The 21944-nt window shown below is 41.9% G+C and overlaps 2 protein-coding genes across 3 annotated transcripts in view; one reads left to right on the forward strand and one right to left on the reverse strand.

Annotated features, from left to right (window-relative positions):
* The window catches only part of si:ch211-186j3.6 (neural-cadherin), a 280670-nt gene extending 275304 nt beyond the window's left edge, over nt 1–5366 (forward strand). Inside the window, exons 36-37 of the mRNA XM_062390233.1 lie at nt 319–473; nt 2115–5366. Of these exons, the coding sequence (XP_062246217.1) occupies nt 319–473; nt 2115–2720 (761 nt within the window). The 3' untranslated portion in view covers nt 2721–5366. The remainder of the gene's footprint in view (nt 1–318; nt 474–2114) is intronic.
* Nucleotides 5367–5434: 68 nt separating this feature from the next.
* The window catches only part of dpy19l3 (dpy-19 like C-mannosyltransferase 3), a 51278-nt gene continuing 34768 nt past the window's right edge, over nt 5435–21944 (reverse strand). For both annotated transcript variants that reach the window (XM_062390254.1, XM_062390246.1), the window contains 3 exons: nt 17361–17493; nt 10925–11083; nt 5435–9789 (listed from right to left, as the gene is read on the reverse strand). In XM_062390254.1, the coding sequence (XP_062246238.1) occupies nt 9586–9789; nt 10925–11083; nt 17361–17493 (496 nt within the window). In that variant the 3' untranslated portion in view covers nt 5435–9585. The remainder of the gene's footprint in view (nt 9790–10924; nt 11084–17360; nt 17494–21944) is intronic.

Here is a 21944-nt window from a genome sequence, read left to right on the forward strand (position 1 = left end):
GGGGTTGTTGGTATATGACAATGTTTCGAGGGGAAGTATAAAGTCAAGTGCAGCCCCCCCCCCCCCCCCCCCCCCGCCCCCGATAGATTTAAGATTAGTTGCAAAGGCTCCAAGCATCCTTATCAGATGAAACCCAGACAAATTAGCACATTTTATCTCACTTTTTGTCTGCAAATGTTGCTCAAGGCCTACTCCATTAAAAAGCAACTCTCTCTGTGGCCATGCCTTAATTGGCTGAAGGATCTTTTAATTTAATTGATTTTAATATGTACTGCTTATGCCTGCACTGATTAAACCTCCACTACTGTCTGTCCACAGTGCTGCTGCTGGGCATTTTCCTCTACACCCGCTGGAGGAGCTACAAAGGGCTGAAGGAAGGTGTTTACCACGTCTCAGCGCACCATGACGGGTGGGAGGACATCCGAGAGAATGTCCTCAACTATGACGAGGAGGGAGGCGGGGAGGAAGATCAGGTACAGCCCCCACACGTACACTCACACACGTGTTCTCACTATTAAAACGCCTTTATACTTGCGCTTGCATGAATTATTTTTGAACGACACAATTCGTAAGGCTTCTATCGGTTTTTATTATATTGGAAATACTAACATAGCATTGCATGCAGTGGATTCACTGTGTGTGTGTGTGTGTGTGTGTGTGTGTGTGGGTGTGTGTGTGTGTGTGCACCGTAGCGTTTTAATTAGGCCCACGCAAAATCAAACAGCCACTGTAACCCACAAGTACTCAACAGTCCTCAAGTGCTTGGATAATATTGAGGCTTTGATCTCAACAAACAGACATAGCCACACACACATATGTGCTGCTAACACACACTTGACCTTACACAGACACACACACACAAACACGAACAGACAGAATTGGAAAAAATACCGTCACACACAGGTTGTTATCACACCTGGTATCCAAAAGCCTTCAAGGTCTTGTTCCCAGTGCTTTAAATCACCTGCAGTCAATCACACGAAGAAACCAAACACACACACACACACACACACACATACACACACAAACACACACACACCGATCCCCTATAGCAGAGCAGATGCTGTAGTTAATTCTCAAGGGTCCTGTCTGAAAGCTCTCTTGAGGAATAAAAACAGCACTTTCCACTCATCACATAATCAGTTTAACAAAGCGACCCACACCTCCTCTGTGTGTATCGTCTCTTCCTCCTCCTCCCACATCCCCCTGTTTTTCAGTTTTTTTCTCTTCTTTTTCATCTCTGCTGCCTTGGTTACAGTTTTGGTGAAATCACATTAGCGCTCAAGAGACTGAATACAGTGGGTGAGAGTGTTAAGCCCAATTCCTGAGGCGGTGTAGATATCAAATGCTGTGATGGGTCCACTTGGCTGCATCGCCACCGCTTTAGTATTGAGTTGAACGAACAAACCCGGACGACGTCCTTCTTTTCTTCGTTGGAAGTTCTTTTAAAAAAAAAAAATGAATTGCTCTTCAACATCTATCAGCTCCAACTCCAACATGATCCACTGAGTACCACTTGCCATTACTCTGAATTAAACAGAGACACCAGAGAAGTTGTAAAAAGGCGGACCAGAAACCGGAAGACACCCAATACCAGCATAGAAACTTTACCACCACTAGTGGCTCAGCGGTGTAATTGCAGCGACTCACACACACACCTTCAGCCAACTAAGATTGCTCGGCCCCGTGCGTAGGTTAGGTTGGTAGGTTACGTGCATGTAGCTCCGACCCAGGAGCATGAGCTGGACTTAATGGCAGCTTATAGTATACCCCAGTGTATAAGGAATGGATGGAAAGAGAGAGACGCCCTTCATCACCTGCCTCACACACACACACTCAAACACCCACACACACACACACATACAGTATACTCAGATGTATGGTAATTCTGTGAGACAGTAAAGGGAGATAGATTTTAAACTTAAACAGCTGAAACGTTCACAGTGAAGGTAAGATGGAGAGCTGATTGTTTTTCACCTCTCTTTTCATTTTTTCTCTCTCACTGCCACATTTCCTTTTTTTCAGTCTTTCTCTCTTTCCTCTCCTTCACTGCTTCTGTGCTAACTGGGACTCTTTCTCTGCGTTTGTGTCTGTGTGTTTATTTGAGTGTCCAGAATGCCTATGACATGGCAGAGCTGCAGAAGTCCCTCCAGCCGAGCCCGGCTCAGTCCATCCAGTACTGCCGCTCCAGAGCCCTGCACCACCCTCCTCCTCCCCACCATCACCACCACTTGCTACACCAGGCGCCCCCTGCCCCTCCCTCCACCCAGCCGCTGGACTCCCTCAGTCGGACAGCCAGCTCCAACACCCTGCCCCCCTCAGCAGCCTCCACCTCCTCCAGCGCCACCACCACCACCAGCATCCGCAGGGATGTCCCTCCTGCCAGGCTCCCGGCCCAGGGCCAGGCCCGGCCCTCCCAGCTGGCGCGTCGCTCCCTGTCCTTCTCCAGCCAGGACCTGGCGCGCTACCTGTGCGAGATCATCCGTGATGCCGACCAGCATCCAGACACTGGGCCTTTCGACTCCCTGCAGGTCTTCTCCACTGAGGGAGGGGGCTCGCCCGCCGGTTCCCTCAGCTCCTTCAGCTCGGCAGGGCTGGATGGGAGCAGTGGCGGGGATGGAGGAGGGGAGGCGAGGAGAGAGGAGACACTCGGGGAGTGGGGGCCTCGCTTTGAGAAGCTGCGGGCCTTGTATGAGCGCGCGGAGGCCAGCGACCTCTGAGTTTGGGCGTACACGACCACAACTGATAGGACCTTGAAAACCGGCCCGCCTGAAACAATCATTTAGCTGACACTTAGCGGTGACCGAGGCGGAAAATCAGCAAGAGGCTGAGTGACAGAGAGACTCCCAGCACTTGCTTACAACTTATATGGAAGGTGTTGTATTTACGGGATGATGAGGCCTGTCAATCAAAGCGGTGGCTTAACGGACAGATGAAAGTGTCCCTCTGGAAACAGCCTGTCGCTCTGTGCTCCCTCCACCTTGGACAGCAATTTTGTAGGAGCAGACTTTATCAAACCTGCCAGTCAGGTTAAAGGCTTCGGAGCACGACCCTCCACCACGGACACTCACCATGATGGAGCTTAGCTTCACTGTCGGAAAAAAATCGATTAAAAAAAACAATTTTCCTCTGTTTTCTAACTCTAACATTGTGAGCTGCTCTGAACTAAAATGTGACACTAAAAACATTTTGGCCGAATTTTACATAAAATGTATTTTTAGCACCTTGTTGCTGAATTGAACCTTGTAAATAAAGAGAGGACCGTATATTCCACACTGCACCGTTACATGAACAGTGAAAATTAGTGGAATCATTCTGAGTAGCCCTTATAATACAGTTTGGATTTTCACTATATAGTGGACACATGGTGTTCTCACTGCCTGGCTGTACACAGCTTCTATCGATGTTTGTATGAGACAAAGTGCTTCAGCCGTCACTGGGTTATGGGGTGAATTTTTTTTTTTTTTTGTGTCTTTCGCTGGGTTGAGTAATTCTGTATTGGTTGGGTGTTTCAAGTTTCAAAGCTCCGTGGGTTGTAAGACATCAAGCTTTCTACTTATTACTGCACCCTCGTGTTCATTTGATTTCCTTTTCTCGTTCGCGCTCCTCCGCTGCTCGTTCCTCCCCACCCAGGGGAGGGTGCACCAAATTTCAAACAGCTTTTTTACAAAGAAATGAGACTGGACGTGCGGACCGCAGGAGGGAGGAAACGCCTGCTCTGTTGCGCTGCTCCATGCACACTCTCCATCAGGCAGACCAAATGGGGTTGCATCTTCGCAGACGCTTGCTCGGTAGAATACAAACAACGACAAATGGCTTTCCAAGGTGTCTACTCAATAATTACAAATGGCCCGGAAGGGGATGATTTAATGTGTAATGATTATACAGATATAGTTCTGACCTGTGCTGCCTGTGCCATTCACATTTCAGACACAATTCCCATTCACTTTCACCTGGCTGAAAGTGTGTCATAATTGTGATTGTGGGGAATTGGACTGAGAAAATTACAAAGTAATAACACTGCAATTACTATCCGAGCTGTGAGCACAGTGGCAAGCGTTCCTCCGGTCTGCGCTCCTCGTCACATCAGGGCGAAGGATCTTGTTTTTCACCCCTCTCAACTTCACAAAGAAGAGACTTCCTGCTGTTGTGGGAACATTAAGAAACATGGCCAAAACAAGAGGAAAAGAACGATAATAAAGCAGGGATTGGGGAGAGCGGAGAAGGACCTGTTCTTTTCACCTTTGATAAGAGAGATGATTGCAGGGTAGAGGGTTGAATCAGAGAGTGAATGAGCGAGGGAGGAAGGGAGGAATCATCTTAACAAGTGCCTGGCTCTGTGGTGAACTGTTCCACAAGTGCACCATGGAGCTCAGTGGCTGCGCAGATGCTGGGAGAAATGTTTTTTCTGCAGGAACGGTTTGTTGCACAGCAAATGGCACCCCCAGCTCCAACAACAATCCACCCCCCCATCCCCCTTTCTTCAAGCAAGCATCCCCCCCAAAAAAATCCCTCCTGGCATTTCAGGTGGTCTGATCAGCTGGAAGCAGCAGCAGCACCTTCATCGTGCTCTTTTTGTTTCATTCGTTTTCACATTGGCAGAGCCAAGCCTGTTGGCAGGGAGCATTTAAAGGGTAGGAATGTGTGAAAACACGTCAGGCCACTAAGCCTAATAGGAGCTGATGGCTTGCTGTCACACTTGGGGAAAAAAACCATAGGCATTGCAGGTACTTTCAAAAAAATAAAAAAAGTCCTCAGAGGAGTTGATTCCCAGATTGTTGCTCTCTGGAAATGTGCTATTTTCTGGAAAGCCACGGCAACAATGTGGATTTTGGAAATAAGAGACTTTGCTGTCAGGCGAGTGTGCAGCACACTGTGGGATGACACCTGATAGGGAGACACAGGCTTCTTTTCTTTTTAACAGAGAGTAGGTATATCCTTGGCAGGGATGTTTTCTATTCTCCTGTAGTGAGGCTGAGCCACACAGAGTGGTGGGGGATGAAGATGCTTCATGCCTCACTTCCTCCTCTCTGCAGCTGTGCAGCACAGCAGCTCAATTCCCATCGCCATTCATTTGTGACATAAAGCAGCTTCCTAAATGTTGTGTTCTGGGTGCAGACCTGTTGTGAACATAGTTAATGTTTTTACCTCATTTGTAAATACAGAGATAGATCAGTTACAATTATCGCTGTGTGCCAAGAAAAGCACCATAAGTTTAAAATGTGCAGCTTCTAAGACAAAATGAAAAGAATCTAACGGGACATATCATTCTTATCATCATGATGGTGATGAGCTTTGGACAGTTATGTAAGTGTTTTGTAATTGCTTTGATCATTTCCTTTCCTCAATAAATTCTTTTATTTGCACCAGTGACTTTGCTGCATCATGACTGCATCTGTAAAGAGGAGAAAATGAAGGTTCTGACCACACATACTGAAAAAGAAATACTTTTATTGGTCATACTGCCATTGAACATAGATATATCTAATAACTACCACTGGCATTGAAAAACTCAGGTTATCTTACATATCACTTCCACCAGTACTTTGCTTGGCACGAAAACAGTTTTGTTTGGGTTGTAAACATTCACTAGTGTGTTTGATGTCTAATATGAAAAATGTCCTCCAGTAGAAAACCCAGCTGAACAACATGAGTTAAAAAAAATTGAGGAAATAGCCAAAGGCACTCACAAACATACGATACCATTTTTTTTATTTAAACCCAGAAGTCATCTGTTTCCACTCAGACCGTATGACTGTATCAGTGCCTGTGCTCAACATGATAATGTTCAGGGTCACAAGGTGCAACAGTTTCCTGTCTGTCACTTCTGGAGTACCAGTGTGAGCACAGGATAAAGTGGTCTGTCAACACACGCTATGAAAACCCTTACCCTCCCAGTGGAAATGTCACATTCACAAATAGTTGCAATGTTTTTAAATGGCACAGACTCAGCCAGAAGCCTCTGTATCGACGCTCCGAGGAAATAACTCGTCTAAGGATGGCACATGCAGCAGAACTTCAGCTGGTCAGAAATATAAATCCTCTTTATACTTTCATCAACATTTAAATCTGAGCCAGTCAGCAGCATATATAACCAGGTAATGAGACGATTGACATGTTTGGCCAATGAGAAATGTATCAGTCTCAGCTGTTCCTTCTGCTTGTGATAATAACACAAACACATTAAAACCAACAACCAAGTACTGTTTAGGTCACACATGTGCAAAAAGAAACTCTGATCTGTGATAACAGAAATAACCTACTCTCGCCTTCTTTCTCTAAAACGATTCAGACAAACAGACAGAATTCAAGTGGCTGCATTTGATTCAGCAACATGTACTTGTTCTTTACGAGGCTCAATGGAGTGTTGAGCTGAATTCTATGTGCACACAACTTAATGGCTTTCTTCATCTCACTTTCATTACGGAAACCATAGGCAGACAGCACGTCTTCGAATGAACTACTAATCCCAATATGTATGGAAATTAACAATGCTGAATAAAAAATCACATTAGTACACTCTTATTAGGCAAACATAATGGAATCACTTCGTTCAAATAAAGCAATCAGACATCTTCTAAATTTAACATCCAATATGGAGGCGAGGGGGGGGTGAGCGCCGCCGCCTCGCACTGATCGGATTTGTATGCATTACGATGTGGCTGCGCGGCTAACTAACACGTTACGAAAAGCCCCACAACAGCTCAGCAGGAGAGTTCGTGCGTCAGCGAAGGTGTGGATTATCAAAGACACAGGTCCTTATTAACAAGTGAACAAATACAGGCTGACTGAGATGAGAGAGAGGAAGTGTGTGTGTATATGTGTGTGTTTGTGTGTGTCATTCCCACATAACGGCCCAATGTGGCATCAAGTTGCCGATCAATAATTATCGACATCGTACCAGCAGCTCAATCACCTCCCCTGCGCTCCCTTTCATTTGAGAGGAGAAAAAGAAAACCCGGGAGAGGTTGGGATCATTGTGAATCTGTGTTCTGATGCACTCCTCATCCCTCGTCTGCTGCTGTTTAAACATGAGCCTCTTCTCTAGCCTCCCCTCTCCTCCCCCCCTCTCTCCTCTCTAACCACAAAGCCGGAGTTTGATATGCAAGTGTTGGCCCTCTCCCTTTCTCTCCCTCACAAACTATTTTGGATTGCGGCGGGGAATCAGCGTCGTTGTCAGCCTGCTGCAATTTCCTCGCCACTTACATTATTCATGTGTGATTGTGGCTGCGTGTGTGTGAGACAGAGAGAGAACACAGAGAGGGAAAAGGTTGTGGCTGCTGCTGATGAGAATCACAGAGCCTGCAGGAGAAAGAACGGGAAAGAAACACATGACGGCAATCACAACAACAACAACAACAACACTGTCACAAATATCACTTGGTACCAGCTTTGACCTGTTTTTACAGCAGAAAGACATTTAGGCTGCGGGGGGAACCTGTTTCCACCAAGGCCAGAATGAAAAAACAAAGTTATTTCTGTCTTGTTTTTCGGGGTTATTGAGACCATCTATCACTGAGGAGGCAAACATGCTCAAGCAATGGGCTATTCTTTTTAAAAATGACCCCAAATTCGGGAAAATACTGGAATAAGCATTTCATTGTGTCTGATCTGTGATCACAGAGATAGTAGTTTGACAACACAGTACACAGTCAGGTTCACACATGAACAACGCAGCAGGACATTCTACGCTCAGGCACGTTCACAACACAGGTCTAGGTGTTGACGTGAGGGGAATGCATCTTAATTCTGCTGTGGAGATCACGTGTTTTTGTTTACAGCGACATCGACTCGAATCTCAAAGTCTTTTCAAGGTGACATTTTTGTCGGTGTCTTCTACATCTATGGCTCCACTTTTTCACCCGGAGATGTTTGTATTCTCTTTGTTAGTTTTTTTAGTTTCACATCATGTGACATGTTAGAAACCTCCACATGCCCGCTCGCTCAATGTGAATCCTCTGGAGATTCTTCTGCTGTGTTCTCAAATGGGCTCATCTGGAAATTTCCCATAGTTTGTATTCAAACTAAGACGGCAACTAGCTCGGACATTTGCATTGCCCCTTCGAATAACTTCAGGAGATAATCTGGAGCCCACTGCATGTCTGAGAGCCCGTCTGGTAAGTGGACCTTCAGTTGGGATTATATTGTTACATCCAATGTCAAGAGTAAAATTTGCACTTTTAAATGAACACAAATGTTCAGTCCTAAACATGCTGTGGATGAAAATCATAGACAAACCAGAGCCTTTAGAATACAATTAATTCATTACAGTGGCTTTTGTGGGAAGGAAGCCCCTTATCAGGGGAGTCCAAAATGGTCTCCCCTGATAAGAAAAACTTCTCAACGAGCATTAGTAATACTACAAACGTGGTAACTATTGTATTGTTCTATTCTCCACCTGGCTACATCGCCAGTTTGCTTGTTTTGTCTTGAATAAAACTCTTTATTGAAAGAAATGTAATATCTTGGACTAATGTCAGTCCAGAGAAGGTATTGTGACCATCTAGCAAGTCTTAGCTAGCTAATGTGTTAGATGATAGCTCATTAAGCTATGCTAGCTCACAAAGAAGCCCTTCAGGTAGTTACGAAAGCAGCAAAGTTTTGGAAAAAAAAATGTTTACATCTCTTTTCTGGTGTGACCAGGCCTTAACACTCACTACAGTGCTTCTTTAGTTGTTTTGTCTAAAATTGGGATAATAAGAAAGAGCCCATTGCTTCAGTTTTGATCCACACTCTGCAAATATAGCAATTTCACTAACTGGCAGTATGAATTTCCATCACTGCAGTGGCTCAAACTTGAACTTTCATAACAGAAAAACTGTTAAAGACGGTTGGGCTCCTATAGTGAGCTCCATCGGGGATCTAGCTAAAACTCCTTGAACATATTTGATGAGATCAACAAAATCTTTTGGCAATTCTTCAATTTTTCTCCTCATCTTTCAACAAGTAAAAAAGATCTGTAATATACTGCATATCCAGAAAAATGCTCTGTTCATCAGTATGTGGCGAGTATTTCATCGTCAAATATCAATAGCTAAAGTAAAAAAATAAAAGTGATAACAAATTCTAGAGGGTTCTGATCTGATGTTGGCTGTCGAATGCTTTTGAGCCCCAAACCAATTATTTTAATAACTCAGAAGTACAGGAGCCATGACTTTCATCCTTCTTTCATGATGCACTGTGTGGAAATGGCAATGGTGACTTCATATGACACTAAATCATTAGTGGTTAGTCGTTCCAGACTCCGCCTGTTTCCAATTGTTTCTGTCTCATTTTATCTGTGGCGGTGAGAGCTGGGAGGAGAGCAGGTGGACAGGTGGAGACAGAAACAACCCAAAGCAGGACCCTCTACAGATGCTCCCACACTCCTCTAACTAAAACAATGCAGCCCCAAGCTTGAACCGGCTCACCGCTCCATCACCACAGTTCACAGAGCCGTGTGTTAAAAAATAATGGGCATGATCACAGCTGGGCACTGTGCGACAGACAGAAGAACAGCGAGGATTCAGTGCTTTTATGTCTTCCTCTCCTCCGTCTCTCTCCTCTCTGGCCTCTGACGGGGGGTTTCTTACAGCCCGGCTCCTTTTATTGAGTCGCACCGGGCTCTGACAAAGTCTTGGCACTTTTCTTGCGTTTCTTCTTGACCCGGTACACGTGGAAGGTTTTGTTCTGGAATGTTCTGGTGAACAGAGCGGTGTAACCTGCTGGGTCCGTCTTGATGGCCTCGCAAAATCGAGGGTGGGAGGCAGGGACAAGGTCTGGGTCATTCTCTCCCGGTCCATCCATGATCTGATGGTACAGAGAACAGCAGCAAGAATAAATTCTCAACGTATTTGAAGGTGTTTAAATGTAAACAAATACCGGTAATAAGGTGATCACTTTCAGTTTCACTCTGTGCTCCTGTCTGGTGGATCTAGCAGACAGAGCATTAAGGCAACGTCCACACGTAAAACAAGAAAGAGCTTAATGCAGATAAGCTTTTTTAGATCTTTACACGGAATCATCTCCGACCATAACTGCACAGCCTGCACCTCCAGACTTAAGTCTATTGTAGGTGCTTGACAAGGCCACAGTAGTCTGGACATCAGGTGTAAATAAGGCTAGACCTATTAGTCTATATGTAGCCAAAGACTTGAAAAAACTGTTTTTACAAAATAAATAAAATTCGGCTCCCGCACTGCAACTTCTCAAACTTCAACTACACATAGAAAAGAAGTCTGAGGTTTATCCAAACAGAGAAAGAAAATGCTGTTAACTCAGAGTGTATAGACTCTTAGACTTGCAACATGGAAGAGCCACAGGTTGAAAACAAGACCTTTCTTGTCCACGATGCTCTCTAGATTAATAACACTAAGTAAAAAGAAGAGGTCTCTGAATTAAACAAGAAAATAAGAAGGCAGAAAAACAAAATCACAAAGACAGAAAGACGAGGACTTAGAACACAGAAAAGGAAAAAAAGAACCAAACCAATGAGAGAGAGAGAGAGAACAGACAGATAGATGTATTCCTTCAATAAAGCTGTCTAGAGGTCCGATGTTGTGTTTGCTATGTGACATTTACGCCTTCACAAACACACATCAAGTACGTGTCTCATGTGTCTTACACCACACTGAGCCAGACAGCCTGATTGAAGCTCGTCTCGCCGCTAGTAATCCAAATAGCCAGAGTGCGGCATCCAACATCAAAATAAGTAAAGACAGTGGGGGGTGGGGTGGGGGGGGGAGGCTGAGAGGAACGAAAAGAGAGAGCGACGGCGAGAGAGTGAGAGACAGTGACATGCAGATGAGAAGTGAAACTATTGATCTCCCTGGAGGCTGGGAGCTTTCACCCAGTCGCAGAGGTGGGCCGAGGGGACGGAGCATTCGGCCCCACACACACGGACACACACAATCACGATGAGTCACTTTAAATAAATGCCACCCACATGTCCGTTGGCCAGGTCGAGCAGGTCCCGCAGTCTGCAGCCTCGCCTGTGCCTCCGCTCGTAACAGATGCTGTTCTCCAGCACCACGTAGTCGGCTCCGGCAGCCCTCAGGATCTCATGGACGTCTTCCGGGGACTGACGAGCATACACCTGATACACCTGCTCATGCACACACAACAATACCAATTGATTTGTTTACATAGATTTGCGATTGATTTTTCTACCTAAAGAGCATCTGGCTTTACAATTTAACACCAATGTTGTTGGAGGGAGAGAAAATCCATGCGCGTTTACTCTTTGAATTACTGATTTGATGAAAGTTAGTTTACATTTAATTATTACATGTTTACTATGCGAAAAATCTGTATGAAAACCAATCCATTCCACGTAAGGGAAACAAAATCAGAGGGAGAACAAAAACAAAGGTGATAACGATAGCAGCACTCAGCTTCCTGAGATCAGTTATTGTTTTATCTTTTAACTGCAAGAACTAAAATAAAAGAAATCTGACCCATTTCACACAACTTCAGTTGAAAAGGGACAAATTATGCAAACCATAAATACTGAATAACAGATGTTTAACCGAGAAAAAACTGAGTCGTAAGCAGTGAATTATTAAAGGAAAAGGTTGTTACATCAAACAACGACATTAGCTGTGACTACAAAGGGCACTGCAGTATATTTACCTATTTATTTGAATGTCTGAATTCTGAATAAATCATAGTGACCTCAGATATTCCTAAAATGTAATAAACACTACTTTAGGTTTTGTATTTATATAGCACTTTTCTAGTCTTAATGACCACTCAAAGCGCTTTACAGTACAGTTTCACATTCACCCATTCACACACACATTCATACAGTGCATCTATTCGCAGTACTTTGTTTTTCTATGAGGTGCAATTCGAGGTTCAACATCTTGCCCAAGGATAATTCGGCATGCAGATTGGGAATACTGGGGCTCGAACTGACAACATTCAGGTTGGAGGACGACCGCCCTACCCCTCAGCCACAGCCGTCCCCATTTATAAAAGGCATAGAGGTAATGAAGACTGATCCACTGAGCGGGCCACGTGGCTTCCATAGCAACCCCCCCCCACTCTCCTGCCCATTTTCTCTAGTCAGCCCAACAGGACGAGACAGATGGCCGCCCACACTGAGTCTGGTTCTGCCAGAGGTTTCTTAGTTAATGAGGGAGTTTTCTTAACATTTCTAAATTAAAGGTCTTGACCTATTTTTTTACAAATTATTATCATATTATTGTTATTATTATTATGATGTTTGTGAACACATCATTTTAGATACAGTGTAAAATGTACTTTTGACCACTTAGAATAAGAACACATATTTATCATATTATATTTATCATATAAATTATTATATTAAGTGTACCTAGCAAATTTCTTTCAAGCAGTGGTTTGCACAAATGACCGATACACATGAATGGCTCATACAATTAGAAAGTGCAATTACATTTTCGTTTATTAATTTCCTCAGTGGGTAGCTCAAGGGCTGTCCTTTTGTTGGTGTTGTTTTGGTCTGAAAACTTAAATAAAGGATACAAATTTTTTTTTCAAAAAGATGAACTTCAGTGCTCAACAACAAGCGTTTACATTCTATGTTCCAACTTTTAAATAAGTCTGATTGTATTCTATACTTATTGACATCTCCTGAAAAGACCCAAACCAACAATTAAGTTATTTTGTATTTTGTGTCTGTAAAAAATGTACTATTTTAACCTGATTGGGTAACATTTGCTAAAACCTACTGTTGCTAGATGTATTCTACTTTCAGTAGGAACAAATTAATTTGGAGTTAAGGTCATTTGATGGGATTTGTTTAAAAAATATGTAGAAAAACACCAACCATATCTTGAAAACCAAAGGAATATACCAAGGTCTTCTATTTTTTGGGGACACACAACCTTTTCTGTTTTTGGAACCTTGCAGTGTTATGGACGACGAGTGTATTTCTGCTACATGATGTTACACATGCTATCTGAAAAAAAAAAAAATAAGTCACCTGTATCTCTCATTATGATGTTGAATGTATGCAAAGTAATTCATAAAAGCAGAAAAAAAGGGTTATTACTAATGATAATATCCACTAATAAATTAATTTGAAGTAACACAAGAAGCAGAGATTTTAGCTTATCAATGTAATATATGCAAATGAACGAAAGCACACACACAGTCTAAAGGGTCAGCAAAAGTGTTGTGGATCATTAATGAGCTCCACACTAATCTCTGGCCTCGCCAGTGGCTCAGCATGGCTGACGATCCGCTGGGAGGCAAAACATGGTTTCAGCCGCCCAAGAAATGACCCACCCATTACATCAATTACATCCATTGTAAAGTACTCACGCACGCACGCACAAACACACGATGTAGAAGCAGAAAAAAATTGATAACAGCAAAGCTAATTGACTTAGGCTGACTATGGCTTTAATTGGTTGTATGTGGCTGTTTTATGCAATGTTTAAGCCTGAACAAGTTTGTGTATTCTTTGTCAATTGTTGAATTAAAAACAACACACAGTCATATTAAGCCCATACAGTTAATTGGTCAAATAAAAAGAATAAAGTGGAGACATTGCTGATTTCATCCTGTGTGGTTAACGTTATAATTGAGTGACTGGATGAAAGACAAAAAACCTTGAGGCCTTTTTATTCAATCCTTCAAAAGCACTGGATACTGTTTATCACCTTATCATGCAAGAGTGTCTGATCAGTATTGGGTTTTCTGAATAGGCTATTGGAATTTTAAAGTGTTTATAAGTTAAAATCAGATTCCGTTTGGTTCTCCAAACGGAAGTGTAAGAATTGATGGCTCTTTTCATCTGGAGTTCCCAGAGGTTCTGTTTAGGGACTACCTTTCTTTTTTTGGCTTAAAACATCCCAAATGCAAAGTCTCAATGACCATGTAGTGATTTACTGTTATGGAGCAAAGCTTGCTCAATGAATTGTGTATTGGTATAATGTAAAGACATTCACATGAATAGCATGTAAGGACTGAATTAGTGAATTGTTGAAGTAATAAATCCTGCTTCCCCCGTTTTCCTGAGAAAAACAAATGGTTGATGCTACTTTCCTCCCTTTGCTTGACTATGGTGATCTGCTGTATATGGATGCCTCCTCCCAGTACTTGCCATAAATCATAATTGTATCCAACATTTCAGAGTACACTTCAGTCTTTTACTTGTCTATCTTGTTTAAAACCAATATTTGCTGTTTCCACTTTAATGGCAGCCTTTTACTGGCTGTCCCTAGGGTTTGCAAAGAACTTGGCAAACATGCTTTTATGTTGTCTGACCTTACAGCCTAGAACCATTTGCAGACTGATTCACTAAAGATTTGCTGATCCCAATTAGGGCTTTTCAAAATGTAGTGAAATGTTTAAAGGCAGAATCTATTGGGATTTGTAACTAATTCTGCTTGTTTTTTTCCAGGAGTATCATCCTCTAAGTTGTTATTGTGCTTATTATTTATCTTTTAGCTTTATCTTTATTTTATGCATTTTCAAATGTTTGCTGTATGTTGCTTGGAGCTATCTTTACCAGTGCTTCCCTGTAAAAGAGATCACATAATCTCCATGGGACTCATCCGGTTAAATAAAAAATACATAGTTTGACAAGTGGTCTCCTCCATTACTGACACGTTTTGTATTCACATGATTCCCAAACAATACAATAATCTCTACGAGAGCATTTTTCTAAAATGCACTCAAGAGCTAGTGCCACCATTCATCTCCAGTTTGCATGGACACAGAATTTTTTAGGTTCAATTTTCCTTACATTACTATTCAGTCCAACTTAATGGATGCATCTCGTACTCACTACGTCTTCTGATCCCATATTCATTCACACAATTACTGCAGGTCACTGGCCCCATCTAAAGACAATTCCCTGGCTCTAATGCAAGACATTAGCACAGAACTGAGGGTGACAGATGGTTGAGGCAATGTGGCTTTAGCTGCAGACGCACAATACAGATTTCTCTCTTTGTTTAGTTATTCATTTAGTGTTTTTGACCTTGATACAAATTGTGAATTATTTACATGCAGATAAATAAATCAGCTGGTTTTTACTACACTCCCTGTTCTTGTTGATATGAATAAGATCTGATGACACACACCTTAGGTGTCAATGAGTACTGCTTCTCTATTGTATTTTATAGCATAAAGTTATATTTAGAAGCAGCATAGCTGTAATAAGTCGACAGAAATACAGGACACAAACAAACACGTAAATTTGCTCTTGGCACTTTTAACATGGAGAGAGAGCACATCCACCTGAGCTGAAAATGTTTCATCTTGGGCGATCATTTTTAGTTTTCCTGAGTTTCACTGACACCATGAATGCAGAGACAGCACCAGAAAGGAGTAGGAAAATAAGAAAAAGTGGAAGCTCTGGCAACTTTGGCTGTCAGAGCTGTCACACAGTTGGGGGACTTGTCCACTGGATGCTAGAGGACGAAAGATTATCAGAAAAATATAGTAACACCATTCCAACGGCCCCTCGATTTTCCTTTTTTATTGAACATTGACATTAAGCACACAATTGTCTACAGCTCATTTGTCATACGCCCCACAAAAGCATGAATATTGAATAGACAACAATACTGTCGGAGAGGCTGGCTTGCTAATTGCTAGTATGGTTTCTTCTTATTTCTTGTACGGTACAGAACCTGGAAGTGCTGGGCTTTCTAAACATGACCTTTAACCCAACTTAAGTTATTGTTTATAATGTAAGGATTCATTCATTTTATTTTATTATGACAATATGTTTTCCATTAGTGGCCAACCATATTCAAATGTTTCCTGTTGCAATTTCATTATTAACCAAAACACTTTCAAATTTCTGAGAATAATGTAAGAGATTTCCAACTTTGTGTTTTTATCTCCATTAATCATAGTATAAACTGTGTGCTACGCTATTAGCAGAATGCCTACTATAGTGGATAAAGTTGTTACCATCCAAGCAGACAGTCGGATGTCATAGTTACAGCTTTAGTTGTGTCTCCACAATTTGTAATCCTCTCTCTCTCTTGTCTCTCACTCTTTAGTCTGTGTACCTGTATCGGAATCTGTTAAACGTGAGGTCGGCGTTGGTGATTTCAGCTTCTGCCAGAGATAACTCTTTTTCAAACTAAAATAACCCTGGATATAGATATCATACCCATTACAGGTTCTAGAATCAACAAGTGAAGAACACAGCTTAGTGCTGCAAACCAAGCAGAGGAAAATCTAAACTTATCACAAACTGAACACAGGGCAAAAAGATCGAAGAGTAATGCTGTTTCAATGCTAGGTAAACCCAGTGGCTAGCCTAGGCCCCCAGACGAAAACAATACAGTATTAGGTATTGTGCCAATTTGAAGGGGTTTGAATAGTTACTGAAGCTACTGTATGTATATATTGTAAAGAATTGGTAGTTCATGTTCTGGTTGACTGCTATGTGTTTGTTGTTCATGACTTAGAGTTGCAATATTTGTTAATAAAGTTCTGAAATGTCCATGTGTCAGTGAACAGGGCAAGATGGGGCATGTGACAGTTCTAGACCAATGGCTGTGGGTTGTGTGAGATGGCGGGCTCTCATTGGCTGGGTGACAGGGTTGTTGTCGGGTCAGGGGTGAAGGAGGAGGTAGAGCGTGGGAGAAGACGAGTGTTACATGTGTATGAGTGTCGGAGCGATAGAGAACGAGAGTGTTACATGTTCTTCTGGACTTGGTAACGGCCGACAGTAACCTGATTTACGTTCTCGAATAAAGCTGCAAATAAGGAGAGGAAGTCTTGTTTTGTCTCTAAAGCAGGGACGCTATAATAATTAGTTTTCCTTATATAATTTTGAATATTTCTAGTTGTTGCTGAGACGTTTCTGTTATATCTAGCTTAAAATACCTTAATAACATAAAATGCATAATAAAGAGGTGGACAGACCTGCTGTGCCTGATTAAAGTTCTTCAGCCTAACTGCTCTTCAGGGAGGAGGTCTAGTGTCTACAGCATCAAGTGGTCTTAAATTGAATTTCAAACTCTAAATGGTGCTCTACATCATATGATATCTTACCGTATGCTCTGTGTGAAACACTGATAAGCCAACATAGAGACAACAAATTCCGTCACCTCTAGTGTTCGTCTCGTGTTCCATCGCAACACACAGCTATGACTCATACAACCCCGCGTTAGAGCTGTCAGCACAACGCATTGAACACTCAAATATTAAACTCATCATTATTAACTACCTTAAAGCTTATACGAGCTCCTAATTAGTTTTCAAACCCACACAACGCCTTTGTGTAGCTGACAATGTGATTATCTTATGTTGACGTCAAATGTATACTTCATACTAGTATTTACTGAGTTAACGTTAACTTGCAGCCCCTCTGTTACACTCCACACCCTTGTGCATGTTCTGCAGTGTAGTGCAGCCTGTGTTACCTGTCTGGTCCTCTCACGCAGGTCTTTATCTTCATAATGGGGGTGGTTGGTGAGAACTCTGCCTGTGCACAGCTTGATGCCAGCCAGCAGCTGCATGCTCCCTGCGAATACAGCCCCCTTATGGGTATTTGTGCTGTGGACAAACAGAGAAAGAAGGGAGTGTGAATCACACATTATTCACTGCTATACATATAAGGATAATGTTCGTCAAGACCAACGCATTTAAGGCTCTACAGTATGTTTGATAGCTTTGTGACCAAGTTCAAAACAAGAGGATAGAGGAGAATTAAAAAAAAAAAATCTTCTGTAGAAACTTTCTGCAGATTGAAGGTGATGAACTTTGAAAAGTACACAGGTGCATTCAGCCATCAAAAAAAGTTTGATTGAATTTTGCTTTTCTTTTCTCTCCTTTGTTAGTCAGTCCATATGCTTTGGCTTTCTGGATTTGCTGCAACAACTGGGACATATTGATGGCATTTAGAAGTTTTTCTTCAGAGATGTAGCTTCGAGGACAGAGGCTACATCAAGAACAAACACAAAAACCACTCTTTGCAAAGTCAAAGAGATTGTAAAAGATGTGCAGCTGTGTTATATGAGTTAAAGAAAAAAGTCTGCAAGGACGAGCTTCGTGAGGTTTTGGCATGTTAACAAATTATGTGAGAACTTGGGTGTGTGAGTAAATCTGTGTGTTGTTTGTAAACCAAACCTGACCTTAACTGGCCTCTATTATGAAAACTCGGACGGACACACGCCCACACACATATATTCCACCTGTTATGTTAACCTTGAGGTCATTTTCAATCTTAAATCATGTCCACACACAGCTGCTGAAGCATTTCTAGGATTGACAACAATACTGGACCACCTAAAGAGATCATGTGATGTTGACATAGGGTTTAGTCCCAGCATAATCGAACACTTACTAAATACTAGTACTACTAGTATGACTGTGGTTTTTACTGAAATAGTAGATTGTTTACAATTATATAAAAGGTTTTAATCTTGATGACCAAAGTGCTTTACAGTACAGTTTTTTTTTTTTCCATTCTCACACACATTCATACAGTGCATAAATGTGCAATTTGAGGTTCAATATCTTGCTAGTGCACTTCTGCATATGGATGGTGAGACTGGGACAGCGGACCAGCCCCTTTCTCCCTGAGCCACAGCCCCCGCCTGTCGGTGCAATGCATGATCGTGTAAACTCATGTTAATCAATTGTACAATACTTTAAACAGTGCATTGAGGGGTTATTTGAGATTGCATGCAAGAACAACACTGTAACAAGAAACCTGGCCCATGCAGTTGGTGTAGGTATTTTTACAAACTGCCCCTCAATGCTGAATAATATGCAACAGTCGGTAGAGAAAAGGGGGAGGAGACCTACAGGCATCATGTGATCAGAAAACTCAAGTGTAGAGGTGGAAGTCAATCAGAATCATCATACTTAATATTTATTGTAAAATTCATTCTATCCCACGACTGCCTGAATTCTTCAGCCCACAGACATCAGCAGACACGTATCTCCCCTGGTGATGCACAATGTCAACAAAGACTCCATATGCACCTGATATTGAAATATGCAACGAATTCTAATAGGATCGAGATATGATTTTAATCAGATTACATGTACAACAGATATTAATGAGTTTCCTCTGTCCACATTGAGATGTAATACAAATCTGATCGCTTTGTCCAGCTCATGTCACATCTTCCTCTTATTTGCACAGGACACAAAGCTGACAAACAACCAGTCCTCAATGTGCCTTCAATTTATATCTACATTTTATAGCACTATCCAATCACACAGTTTCAATTCCAGATGTAAACATGGTAATAAATGCCCTGGTTATAGTCCAGTTACACTGCAGTGTTGAACATAGGCTGGTGTACATGTGCTGGGTGTACAGTGTGTGAGTGAGCTATTAAGTATTGATTATTCCACAAACCTTACTTGTTTGAAATAGAGACATTTGCTAAGATTGCTGTGCATCTCCTGGGGTTATCATACGTCTCTTTGGTAATGTGTGGGTTGATGTCCTGGCCTCCTTACCTACAGTAGAAGTGGGTCATTTCCATTTCCTTCTGTCAGAATTTTAATTTAATTTCTTGCTGCAGAAATCTTGTATTCCCTCCAAGTTAATTTAGATTTAATTTCACATTTATATTCTCATATGTCAATGTCAGAGGGTAATAGAATGCACCCTACTGACGTTACAAATATTAGACATTTAATCGTAGTAATTGTTTATGTGTTGCACAAATGCATTTGGAAATGTTCATTATGACCTGTTGCTCAACTTCAGAGAGCTCCATTAAGAAGACAAAACAATTGAGGAAGAGGCAAAAGAAAAATAGATACATGCAGTGTGCATCAAGTCCGAAATATGAATATGAATATTATAATACAATGCAGCATCGGCACCCATATTGAAATGACTATACTTTTGAGCAGGAAAAGCACAGTTGTTATGAATAACATTAAGTTGCGGTAATCTGCCTTTCTATATTAAGAATGGATAAGATGACATCGTCATGTGATAGGTGTTTTGACCCAACCGTGGCACATTTCGCTAATTTACATTGGCTCTTTTTCACCTGTTTCTTCGCCCTCATCTAATATTCCTGCCAACCACCAATAGGCAGTGAGACAAAGTTATCAAGTAGCTACACACACAACAGTAAAGCACAATGCTCTTTAGTCTAACTCTCCATCTCTTTCCCTCACAAACACTCAATCACTGTCAGACTGACCATCTGCACTGAGAGAATCCATTCCACATCGGTGGCCATTACTCGGCGGATGGTGGTCAGTGGCCATCCATAAAGATTTTACTATCTATGGGAGGCAAGCAGGATTCAGAATGCAGGAGTGTCATCCCACACACCCACGCCCCTGAATGATCAGCTACAAAAGTTGAATCGCGTGATTCCCTACTCAAGTTATTTTGCTTGCGAGCTTGCGAGCCTGCGCACACGCACACACACACACACACACACACACACACACACACACACACACACACACACAATAATAATGGTAATCTGTTAAACATCCACCAGGATAGAGCATGTACATATATACACTAATCAATATGCTAAAAGCTGAACATCCATAGATACAATGTACTGTTCAACAACTACATACATATGATGTGAAAAGATATTTTCTAAGCTACTTTGTGAACTTAACCAACCATGAGGTTTCTAAATCAAACAAACTGAAATATATATATATATGGAGAAAAAAAATGCACAAACCACCAGCACATCCATTGACGTGCATTTGATTTTAATAAGGCTGACAGTATTTAAAACAAACGGCTTCTATACGCAGTAACAGGGGCTTAAGGGCCGTTTCAATTTGTATTACATCCTTCGAGGGTCATACTAAATTATTGAACACATATATAATCACCCTAACCTCTTTAATGCAATGGCTGACACTGCTTCTCTTTAGCGAGAGGTCTGAGATAGACCCTTCACCATCATGATATTTGCACCTGGTATTATAGGTTTATAGGTCAGTCATTCAGATTGGACCTGAGTCCAGGTCTTTTTTTAAAAGTGCCGTCCCAAATCAGAGATACAAATTTCAGTTTGTGTTTCCAGAGAATGGGAAAATCCTCCGCCAAGAGTTTACAGCTCCAGCAGAACGTGGATGTACCTACTGTAGCTTAGAGCTCATTTTTTCTATGCAGCTGAACAATGTAATGTTGTAGGTCGTCGTGCACATCAGTTGGCCACACATTAACAAAATAACTAATATGCTCTTGTTCAATTGTTATGTTGTGAAACCTCTGATAAAGGCTTCTGAAGGCAAGCTTCTGTCTTTGCACAATTGTAAAATGTACAGTTTTTCCCCTTTCCTGTTGCACGTGCCACACATGCATGGTTTGCAATAACATTAAAGGGATAGTTCATCGAAAAATGAAAATTGGGTGAAGTGTAATACTGCACAAAACACGTTTGGAGTTTAAGGGTCAAGTAAATGGTGACTCCTTCTTCAGACATAACAAAAATAACATAAAAACAACATAAAATGCCTCCATACTGCTCCTGTGATGTCATCCAAGTGTCGGGAAGCCCCGACATTCAAATTTTACTCGAAACGCCTTCATTCACACCTACATTTTAGCCTAAATGTCTTCTGATATCCTCCTCGGAGCCGTGTTCATGTTCGCACACACACACATGTTCACAATGCACACACGGCACACAAGGTCTCGACTAAAGGTCACGTGTTAGCATTGAAATGTCTGGTAGCGGACTTTGAGGCTTATTTCAATTATATTGGATTTGGCAGCAGCAGTGTTTACTCCTGAGAGTCCAAACCTGGTTTGTGGACTTAATTAGAGTGAAACATGCTCCAGAGCTTAAGCTGCTCCTCTCTAGGCTGCACATGGAACACTTGAACAACTTTCCTTGCACTGAGATCAGCACTGAGTTCACATGTCAAAGAGCGGACCCACAAAGGCACTGCTTATGATTCCTGCTTTCGTTTTTCTTAGCCTCGCTTGTTTGACACCATCCTGCTTTCACAACACAACTCTCAAATCTGGATTAGAAAAAGGGGAAGATATA

This window comes from Platichthys flesus, chromosome 1 (assembly GCF_949316205.1).
Source record: "Platichthys flesus chromosome 1, fPlaFle2.1, whole genome shotgun sequence".
Lineage (NCBI taxonomy): Eukaryota > Metazoa > Chordata > Actinopteri > Pleuronectiformes > Pleuronectidae > Platichthys > Platichthys flesus.